Raw genomic sequence first — 12,142 nt, 5'->3', positions numbered from 1 at the left:
CAAATAAAATTAAAGCACTATTTCCCTTAATTTCAAAATAGGAATTACAAAAATGACTAGCAATCCTTAAAAATCTTTAATGAATTCTCAAATATTGTTCAATTGGATTTTCAGTGAACAGCCCCTCGAAAAATTTGCAAAGTTGTTGATAAAGATACTTGGTTTCAGTGTTTACGAGATATGTTTCCGGTAAAATTAATTTATATTGAAAACTTGTTTAATAAGATTTTAGAATTAGATAAATTCCTTCAGCTTGATACCAGTCACAAGGGTAAAAGGCTCAAAGGAGGGTAAAAACGTAAAACAAATTACCAAAATTACGTTTGTGCAGGCGCGAAAGAGTTTGTGTTGTATTCGAGTAAGAGAGAGAGAGTGACGTCACATGAAGTGCTCTCTCTCTCTCTGTCGCATGGAGTGAAACAAGAGCGAGTGAGATGACGTCACCTGGTGGTTCCGGCATCCGTACCATAACCGACTCGCTGAGAGTGACTCCCGGTATCAGTGTAGGTGGGCCGTAAACGCTTTGCGGCTCTTCACGTAACGTAAACGCTCGATAAGAGTGACTCCCCGTACGTTTACGTTAGTGAGGCGGCACCTGGTGGTCACGTCACGTGATGGACGACGACGAGTAGCGTAGCTTTCCGTATTTACGGATTGCCTGGCGAATGTTGCTGGAGGGTTAACCCGTAGACTCGCTAAGAGAGACTCCCCGTATCGTTAGGCGGGTTTGCGTGCTCTTCGTGTCCGTACCTTAACCGACTCGCTGAGAGTGACTCCCGGTATCGGTGTAGGTACGACAGAGGCTCTGCACGTAACGTAAACGCCCGTAGAGAGTGACTCCCCGTACGATTTACGTTAGTGAGAGTGTAGGGTTTACCCGTAGCCTAACGACTCGCTAAGAGTGACTCCCCGTATCGTTAGGCGGGTTTATGTGTTCTCTGGGCCCGTACCGTAATCCGATTTGTAAAGAGTGACTCCCCGTATCGGATAGGTGGGCCAGAGACCCTGCACGTAACGTAAACGCCCGTAGAGAGAGACTCCCCGTACGATTTACGTTAGTGAGAGTGTGAATGAGGGTTAGGGCCTGAAAATAGAAATTGATTAGTAGGCCTACGGTAGTAGGGTGAAAGAAAAGTAGAAAAGTTCAGTTGAAAGAACCTTTATTTTCAAAGTATGCAAAAGACCTACACGCCGCTAGGCGGCAAATCTCTGCTCGCTGGTGTTCTAACACTCAGACCTTATATACACTTAGCATGTCATCTCGACTGCGAGTGAAATAATAACTACATATTTACTACAGAACAGCGCTCGTAGCGTTAAACAATAAGAACTAAATTGAAAACTTATAAGTAATACACACACACATATATATATATATATATATCTAACATTATAAATTATAAATAAATTATAAATTATTATAACAATAATATTTATAATTAACAATCAATAAAATTACAATTATTATAATAAGAACAATTATAATTATTAATTAGTTAATCATAATTTATTACAATATAATAATCATTTATAATAAATTATAAGTTATAATTAATATATATAGATTAAAAAACATTAAACCACGAACATAACCTTTTTTATAAACAAATTAACTGAAAACTCCGCTCGGAAAAGTATCCGGCGAGCAGGAGATTTAAAGAAGTGACTCGTTGACAGCAAAGGGCCTGACGCGTGGAGAGTGGGAAAGAAAAGCGGGAAATAGGAGAGAGGCGCGGCGTGGAGTTTGGTTGGAACGCGTAGCAGACCCGTTACCAATGACTCGGCCGAGGACAAAAATTCATGGAGAATGATCAATTTTGATTTTCTTCATGAATTCTAGTCACCCCTATCAGTGACATGTATCAAGCTTGAGGTGTTTTGACCACAACAATGTTGCTAAATGGTGGCAATGTGCGTGATCCTGAGAATTATAGACCAATCACTTTAGTGAATAATATCGCCAAGATCTTCACTCAAATTTTGTCGGAAAGATTGATTGAATGGAGCGAATCATGGGGCCTGATCTCGGAGTTTCAATCAGGTTTTAGAAGAGGTCGCGGCTGCATGGATAATTTTTTGTTTTGCAATCTGTAATTCAAATTCAGATGAGATACTCAAAACGCACAGTTTATGATGCTTTTGTTAATTTTAAAAGCGTTTTTCCATCAGTACCGCATATTTTGCTCTGGAATAAGTTGAATGTTTTGGGAATGAGCTCGAAATTGATTAAAATTATTAGAGATTTTTACGAAAAAGCCTTTACCAGTATTAGAACGGAGACAGGAAATACAGATTTTATCAGGGTTTCGCAGGGGGTTCTGCAGGAAAACACATTGAGTCCTTTGTTGTTTTCTTTATATATCAGTGACCTTGAAAAGGAATTAGGGGAATTGGGTTGCAGGGGTGTTTCAGTGAATAGCACGGATGAAGTTCTAATCCTAGCATATGCGGACGATTTGGTGCTTCTAGCAGACAACCCTGCGGAACTGGGTAAAATTCTGGAGGCGTTAAGGTTATATTGAGAAAAGAATTGCCTGTGCATTAATTCTAAGAAAACTACAGTAGTTATTTTTCGAACCAACGCTAAAAATGGAGCGGGAAGATTAAATCTTGTAAACTTGGGAAGAACAAAATCGAGGTTACTAAAAATTATAATTATCTTGGAGTTATTTTTAGCGATGATTGTAAATTCGAAGACGCTTCAAAAAAATTTTTTAAATTGGCAAAAGCGGCATGTAGTGAAACAATGAAAATTATAAATGGTTTTAAAATAGATTCGTGGTCGGCTTATACTAGTTTGCTTTAGGGTCTGGTAAATGGCACTTATACTTATAGAATTCAAATATGGGGTCAGGCCTTTTTGGAGAATCTGGAATAAGTTCAGCTCATGTTCTTCAAAGAGCTGTTTCATTTACCACCATGCACTCCGAATTATGCAGTGAGATTGGAAGTGGGTAGGAAGCCACTTGCTTGCACTGTTCTGGCTATGTCATTGTCTTGGATTGAAAAAATTGCGCAAATGGATTCTTCACATTTCTTAAAATGGTTTCCAAGACAGTGCCTAGAAAGTTTAATAGTCCTATCACGCTCTGGTAATTATGGAAAATTAAATTGGTTTTTTCAGTAAAGATACTTCTTTGAGTCAAGTGGGCATTTAAACTTATGGGAAGAAGCATCACTGGAAGACATGGTTCGGAGTGCGGGTGAGATTCTGATCGGCTATGCGAGGTATCAGCTGAACAAGGATTGGGAAGCTAGGGAACGGTTCAGGTCCTTGCAGGTCTGGCCTCAACTTAATTTATACCTGGGTGCCCAACCCTACATCTTGAAGAGAATGGATCTGAATTACAAGAGAGGATTTGGTCAATTACGGTTAGCCAATAATCATGTAAATTCCATCAGGTTGTTCCTGAAATATTATAAAATTTTTTATTCAGATCGATGTATGTTTTGTTTCAGCGAAAGTGTGGATTTAAATCATGTACTTAACGTTTGTCCTCATTTTACACATATTAAAGCAAAATTCTTCCCTCAATCAAGAAAATTTGCAAATCAAAGTATGTTTTGGCATTCAATTTTGTCCCCGTCAAGCATTCAACAATGTAAAGATTTTGTTAGGATGGTATGGGAAATTATGAAAGTATGAGTCTAGTATCGGGATTTATTGTACCGTTGAAAGTTATAGGTGTCCATATGAAATGAATGGTCTTTTTTAGTGTTAATGCATTAATTTTTTGTTAATTGTTTTTTTATGTAAGTGATTATTTCAATATTATTTGTATGTTGTTGTAGCAGTGCCTGCAACGGTCACTTTCGGAACTACTGCGATTTACACATAAATTACCGACCGACCAACTGTTGAATTGTCAAAATTGTGAAAAATAATTAAATAGTACCGAAAGTGACCGACGCAGGAGCTGCATTGGTTAGTAATTTACCCTTTAAATTTTGTTAAAATATACAACTTTTAGACCAAATATTACACCTTCATTTTGGAATATTATAAAATGAATAAAAGAAAAAGTAAACGTTCGTAACTTGATAATGTGCTCTTGCCCTCTCATTTTTAACAAAACCGTGAGTATTTTTTGCATAAATTGATTTCTTATGTACTTATAAAACTAATTCTCTTGCGCTCTCGAAAACCATTTCAATAAATAACTAAAATTTATTATAAATATATTTTTTAACACTAAAAAATAACATTTTTTACTCTCATTAACAAAACTTTATTAAAATTATTCAGTAAATAGTAGTAAATCTTTTTTTGGAGAAAAATACTATTATTTCAGCTTGCAGCGCCGCAGTAAAAGGTCTCTTTGAAATATTTTCAGTTCTAGGGGAAACGAACAAAAACCTAAGGCTAATTATTTACATAGTTACGTAATGTTGCGTAATTTTGGAGATTATTACGAACTTTTGATAAATATTTCAGACAACAATAATAATTATCACACTACATGTTAATTTTACGTCACTTCGAGAAAAACAGAGAAATTTCCGACATTTTGAATTTCCATTGGTAGTGACAGAGACGTCTGCTAACGATATTGTGAATACACTTTTGCAACAAAACCAGCAAAACCAACTTTGCTAATCGATATCGGCCATTCAGAAATTACTCTGCGAGGACATCGGATAGCAATCTTCTGTAAATTATTAACGAAAACATTAATTTTGAATGTCGGAAAATTTGAATTTGAATGAGTTACGCGCTACTTCCAATAATGGAATTTTTTTTGTCAATCAACATCGAGCGCTTTCATCGGCAAGCATTTCCATCGCTTGCTGCCAGTTTCCACTCTTTCGTATAGTTAGGCTTCTTTTTCGATTTTTGGTGCTACATCAGACACTCTTGTACATCTTGTTATCGAGGCAACTGTCTTTTTCTTTTGAGGAAATTATATTGAAGCCTTAGAGACTGTTTAATACGAAAAAGAAGAAAATTCATCAAAATTTTATACATTTACTAAGATAATTGAGTTAAAATTAAAATTTTATCAGCTGAGCTCCTTTTATTATGCTTGGTTCGACTTTTTTCTAAATTTTGTTTGTAGAAATGTGAAATATAAAACCTAAATGTTTATTCAAAATGGCGGGAGCACATATTCCAGCTGCCGGCATAATTATGTTTTAATGTTTATTTCATACGCGAATCTCAGTGATACGCAAAATTATTAAATCAAATCATGTAATAAATTAATTAAATTCTCGCAAGTGATTTTCTATAATTTATTGAAAAATAGTTTACGTATCCTTTGGCCAAAATATTATTTTAATGATAAAAATTACAAAGTAATTATTCAAATTTTAAGATAAGTTTATTTATTTTTCTTTTAAAGTATTTTCTTGAGATCTTTTTCGAGTAATGTTTTTCTATAAATTTTCGCAATTTCAACAAAACTTGTGTAAATTCTCAGTCCAAAAGTAATTCCATACAATTATCAAAATGTACGTGATTAATACTTCGTTTTCTTTAATTTTATAAAATTTAAGTGTAATTCGGCCAAACATGGTTGGCTCAACTGTGAGCGACTAACAGGCCGACTTTCTCTTCATAAAATTTAATTATTATTATTCTTATTGTTATAAGTAATTGGAATAATAATAATAATAATTGGATATAACTATCAATCACTATTATTAAAATTATTATTAGGGGAAACTGGGACAAACCGGCCATGTTAACAGTTGTTAACAGAAACATCTGTCGGTGAACTTTGTAAAACTTCGTAAATCTCCGTAAAGTGAACAAAGATTCACGAAACCGTGCACGAAGTTTTCTAGCCGATAGGTAATCTTCGTGAATTTCTGTTGCAAGGAAAACAGACAGGCCGGTTTACTCCACGGGACCATTTTGACAATTAAGACCTGTATAAAAAAATGCTTAGTAAAATCATTAAATAATATACCTATAAATTTAACTGAGGCATGCACCTTTTAAACCTAAAAAACAATTTTAATAAATATTACACGATTTTCTCACAAATTGTTTATGAACAGATGCGTAAAAATTTCTAGTGGAAGCGAAAAAACAAACTTTTGTTTATAAAATTGCATAAACACAATTAAAAAATGGCAAACTGAAGAAATAAGTTATTCTTAATATAGTCTTTTCAAATTTATAATTGATATATTTTAAAGTTTGACCATTCCTGAGAAACTAACACCTGGCCGGTTTGCCCCAGTCTCCCCTACATAAAATTAGAATATTGTAGTAGAATATTAAACAGTATAAAAACAAGATTATTCATAAGAACGATTTTTTGTGCCATCAGCCCGACCATTGGAAATTATAAGTTTTGAACTGCGGCTGCCGTAGTTTAACAGACCATCGGCCCGACTTAGGCCAGAGTTGTGCCCACCATAAGAATTTGTGTGTTTGAAACTCTGGCTGCCGCAGTTTAACCGATCATCGGCCCGACTTTGGCCAGAGTTGTGCTAACCATATGAATATGTGTGTTTGAAACTCTGGCTTCTGAAGTTTTGCCAACAGTTGGCCCAACCTTCTGCCTGAGTTGTGCCACCCAAACTATTTAGAAATTTGAAATTTTAGCTCTTAAAGTTTTTCCAACGGTTGGACCAACACTGGCTTAAGTTGGACCAACGGTTGGCATAACTCTGCATGCCATAGTTGGCTGGTAAAGTTTGCCCAACTTTGGTTGCTTGATAATAGTGAAGTTGTCCTAACTTCGGCACGCGTAGTTTGGTTGGCATATTTTTAATAAGTATTTGAACATAATCCTTTTTTTCATTAACTTGTCGGTGATATGAACAAATTTTTTTTAAGTATTCCGCAGGTAATAAACATATATATTTTACCTGCTTAATATATAACCGAAATTCTAACGATTTATCGTAATACAGTAGAACCCGGTTAATACGATTCTGAAGGGACCGTGTCAAGAACACGTCTTATGCGGGAAAACGTGTTAGGAAAGCAAAAAAATACATAAATCATGCATGTTTATTTAAGAATTTACATCTTTGGCAGGTACAATTAAATTAGTCACTTTAATTACTTAAAATAAACACTTATTTTTCATTGCGATAAAGATTTCGATGAATTAGACAAAATAACATTTTCAATGTAATTTAATTTTTGAATTCCACCCGCATCATCACTTAGTGACGATAAATAACGTCGTAAATCGTTCACTGCAGTCAAAGCTTGAGAATTTGACAAAGTTGGAATTGGTTCATCTTCGTCAGCATCTTCTTCTGTTTCGTTTTCAACATTTTTAGCGTCATCAAGGCAAAAGAAAGTAGCGGGTAGCTGTCGTATCAGTGCTGCATTGGCATATTACGCGGGAAGTCAAATCGTATTAAACGTGAGAAAATGTATGAAAAAGTGTCTTTAAATGCAGGGACAAACATAAAAGAGCGTTTTAAGCGGGAAATCGTATTAACCGGTTTCTACTGTACTTCCGGAGGACGAGTTGATCAACTTGAATATCAATGCACTAAAAGTAAAATAAAAAATTTATAATTTACTTAAAAAAATCCCTAAGAGAGAAATTTACAACAATACTAATAATTAATTTCCTTTCCGTAAAAAAAACATTGTATACGATTAATTTTAATAAATTCCACGGAGGAATAGTAAGGAGACCGATCTTGCTGTAGTAGCGCTTCTGAAAATGTCAGAAAAACATGTACGATAAATGCCAGTTTCACTGCATTCTATTCAACCACCAAAGTAGCTGAGCATGCGCATTAGCCATGTGCTGTCTCTTTCTCTCGCAAAAAGTGTGCGAGTGAGATCTGGCTGACGTATATTTCTCAAGTCTTCCATGCGTGTTGTGATGAAGGGGTTATATGTTATTATTTTAATAATTATTATTAATGTTTATTTTAAAATGTGCTGTGTGCCAGGATGTAAGAAAAATCTTTTTCATGACATATATAATAAATAATATGTTTGTAATTACTATGGCTCCATTATTCTTTTAATAATTACTTCAATTTATTGACACTTTAAATATTCCAATTTTAGTAGTACTAAAAAAGATGGTATATCAGGAATTTCCCAAACACCCCCAAAATTTCATTTTACGGGCAAAAAACCGGTTTTTGGTGTTTTTATGTAAAAAATTATTCATAACTTTTTCAATTCTTAACCGATTTGCAAATTTTATTTTTGTTTAAAAGGGGGAAAACACACCTTTTTAACCGTGTATTGCTTGTTTACTCAAAATAAAAACTGACGAGCCTGCAGTTGAAAGTATCTCCGATTTTTCGATTTTTTTTTAATTAGTCAACTTTGACAAAGTTTTTAGGTTATTTTTCGATATCGGGGATTTTTTCCAAAACAACAGTTTGAAAGTACATGTTATTCCGCGTAAAATGAGCTATTGTGGAATAAAATTGGCCAAAAATTGACAGAATAGTATAAATTTTAAAATTTCAGAATTTTTTCCCCTAATTAAATTATGCAGAATTGCTGCTATCTTAATAATATTGTTTTAAATTTAAAAATTTAAAGAGACTGGAAAAAAGTTTTTATAATCAACTTAAATTAAAAGAATCAATAAGAATTGACTATAAAATGTTGCATCTTAAAACTTAAAATAATTTTTCTTTTCAACTTTAAAATAAAATTTTACTTTTATTGCAAGTATTAATTTAAACATATTAACAAATTGCTTTACATTAAAAATGCTTACTCGACCTTTTTCGCTTATACAATTCATCACTTGTTTCTCGCTTCAATGACCAGCAATAATTAGCAAGCATGCTGACGGAATTCTTCCCTTGGAAACGGTTCTCAATGGTTCCTATTTCCTGGTGAAAACGTTCACCTTGCTCATCGCTCAGTTTCCCTAAATTTTCCGGAAAGAAATTTAAATGCGAGTGCAGGAAATGGACCTTTTTAGACATATTGCACCCCATTTTCTCGTACGCTTTTAAAAACTCGTGAACAACATCAACATAATTAGAGCTTTTGTTATTTCCCAGGAAATCCTCACATAATGACTTAAAACCTTTCCATGCACGTTTTTCCACTTTATTCAACTTGGTGGGGAATACATCATCTCGCATGAGGTTTCAAATCTGAGGTCCGTTAAGGATTCCTGAAATTAACAGCAATTCATTGGAAAATGTAGAAAAATAATAAACTGTTATTACTCCAAAAACAAGAATCATACGTTACCTCCTTTTAACTTTGCGTCACTCAATTTGGGAAATACAACTTCTTTGAGATAACAAATTGCTACGCCGTCCCATTTCAATTTCTTCAAAAACTGCTTTATATAACCCAGTTTCAGGTGTAATGGGGGTAAGATTACATTTTCTGGTCGTACTAGTGGAGGGTTCAAGACATTTTTTTGACCGATTTTGAAATATTGACGTGATGGCCATTCAGATTTTGCATACCTATTCGGAGCACGACTGTCCAACTCACATAGGTAGCAAGGGTGCTTAGTGTACCCACCTTGCATACCAAATAAAATTGTCAACACTTTCAAGTCACTCACTATTTGCCATTCATGTTGAGGGTATTTGATAAGGCGAAGTATTTTTTCTAAAATTTCGTAGGTTTCTTTCATGTCAGTTGCGTAAGCTAGTGGAACTGATGGGACTTTATTTTCATTGTGTAATAACACAGCTTTTAAAACTATAAATAATAATAATAATACAAATTTGAACTTCAAGATTTTTAAGTAAGAAATTTAATAAATACGATTCATTATGATATTAGAAGAGTACTTACTTGTGGTCGAACCATCAATGAAAAGTCGCCATTCATTTGATACATATGAGGCAAAATTCCTGAAATGTCCGAACAAAAAATTAAAAGTTCTCGAATTTAATCCATACTTTTCTGAAATGTTGTTATTGTTGGTGAAAGTCTAAAAATCAATTATTATTGAATTTAATAAAATAGTTTTTGAATTACAACGTTTTAATTTTTGACTTTTGAAAAAAAAAATTTTTTTCAATGTACAATATTTATAAGTAGAATGCATAAAAGTTTACATATATATAATGATTTTTAAAGCTTTTTTGACGAGCTACACGCTGTTAATAAAATTTTTTTTTAAATAACATTTAACCTTGAAATTCAAGGTCAAAATGTTAATTTACGTTTATCTCAAAATCGGAATTTTTAAATTTATTTTTAACTATCTCAATGGAAAGCTTGACTAATTTCCTACAAAACATGTAATTTTCAGAGTGGGATCTTTTAAAGTTTTTGAGATATTAATTAATTAATTAATTAATGTTTATAACAAATGAAATATTTTACAAACAAATAAAGTTACCGTAATTCTGAAGTTATTAATTGAAAGTTAACGTAATTCCGCATCCAACGAGCCCTATATAAAGTATTTTGGATAAGTAGATTGTTAATAAACAATTAGTTAACATTGCAATTGTTTATTAACAATCTACTTATCTAAAATACTTCATATAGGGCTTGTTGGATGCGGAATTACCTTAACTTTCAATTCGTAAGTTCAGCATTACCATAACTTTATTTGTTTGTAAAATATTTTATTTTTTACTAACAAACAAGCATCCAAAAGCCCTATATGAAGTATTTTTGTTCAATTTTAGTTATTTAACAATAAAAAATGAAATATCTCACAAACAAATAAAGTTATCGTTAATCTAAACTAATCAATTCAAAGTTAAGCTAATTCCGCATCCAACAAGCCCTATATGAAGTATTTTAGATAAGTAGATTGTTAATAAACAATTGCAATGTTAACTAATTGTTTATTAACAATCTACTTATCCAAAATACTTCATATAGGGCTCGTTGGATGCGGAATTACGTTAACTTTCAATTACTAACTTCAGAATTACGGTAACTTTATTCGTTTGTAAAATATTTCATTTGTTATAAACATTAATTAATTAATTAATTAATATCTCCAAAACTTTAAAAGATCCCACTCTGAAAATTACATGTTTTGTAGGAAATTAGTCAAGCTTTCCATTGAGATAGTTAAAAATAATTTTAAATAATCCGATTTTGAGATAAACGTAAATTAACATTTTGACCTTGAATTTCAAGCTCAAATGTTATTTAAAAAAAAAGAAATTTATTAACAACGTGTAGCCCGTCAAAAAAGCTTCAAAAATCATTATATATATGTTATTTTTATGCATTCTACTTATAAATATTGTACATTGTAAAAAATTTTTTTTTTCTAAAGTCAAAAATTAAAAACGTTGTAATTCAAAAACTATTTTATTAAATTCAATAATAATTGATTTTTAGACTTTCACCAACACTAACAACATTTTAGAAAAGTATGGATTAAATTCGAGAACTTTTAATTTTTTGTTCGGACATTTCAGGAATTTTGCCTCATATTCATAGTCTAAAAGGTCGAATAGTGCAGATTTATCTGAACAATATACAAGCTTTTCATTTTCTTCATCCACTTTGAAAATTTCTTCCAAAGTACTTCGATTATTATTTTCCCGGTTCAGCGTAATTTTAAAGTCTTTTTCCACCAAATTCCATTGCTTAAGTCGAGAACCGAGCATCTCCGTCTGTCTTGTCGATAGTTTTAAGTCACGTATAAGATCCATAAATTTCATATTTGATATTGCATGTCGTTCTTTAGGTTTTGATGCAGGGGGAAAATATTCTTCTTCAATTTCATGATTATCATCTTTAGAATTATCTTCAGCATCATCAGCTTCAGGATCATCATGAATTGGAGATGACATATCTACCTCGTTCAGGATTTTTGGTTTCGTTACACTTTTAACATCAGCATATTTTATGTTTTTTCTTGTCTTGTAATGGTGACCGGCTACATTCGTTTCGCAGAAATAACAATTCTTTCGTCTATGGTAAGGCTGATGGTGCCAAATCATTGGAGAAGATAAAGAAATTTAAACCTTATCACTGTTCGCTTTCCATTTCTTAAATTTTGATGCACAAAAAGCACACACGAATTCTGGTTCATACCAGCGACCAGAGGTGGTATAATTAAGCTTGAAAAACTCGTTGTAGGCATCTATCACTGCTTTATTATTTTCTAAGTTCAAACGATGTTTTTGATCTACAAACAATCCACATACAAAACAAAACTTCCTTCTTATTATATTAAGTTCTAAAACGACCGACACCGACCGACACCAAAAACAAATTTTTCGTTTTCTTTTTGAAGTTATT

The 12,142-nt window shown here is 32.8% G+C and overlaps 1 protein-coding gene across 1 annotated transcript; it reads right to left on the bottom strand.

Moving 5' to 3' along the window:
- Positions 1–8,425: 8,425 nt before the first annotated feature.
- LOC127277918 (uncharacterized) lies at positions 8,426–11,691 on the bottom strand. Its single transcript, XM_051299365.1, has 4 exons — positions 11,381–11,691; positions 9,716–9,774; positions 9,155–9,619; positions 8,426–9,074 (listed from the first exon to the last, which is right to left on the bottom strand). Exons 1-4 carry the CDS (start codon positions 11,689–11,691, stop codon positions 9,049–9,051), a joined length of 861 nt encoding a protein of 286 aa, XP_051155322.1. The 3' UTR covers positions 8,426–9,048.
- Between the last annotated feature and the right edge of the window lie 451 nt (positions 11,692–12,142).

This window comes from Leptopilina boulardi, unplaced genomic scaffold (assembly GCF_019393585.1).
Source record: "Leptopilina boulardi isolate dan_hultmark-lab unplaced genomic scaffold, ZJU_Lbou_2.1 LbouV2_190, whole genome shotgun sequence".
NCBI lineage: Eukaryota > Metazoa > Arthropoda > Insecta > Hymenoptera > Figitidae > Leptopilina > Leptopilina boulardi.
The sequence above is the reverse complement of the archived record's forward strand: the minus strand, read 5'-3'. Positions and strand labels throughout refer to the sequence as shown.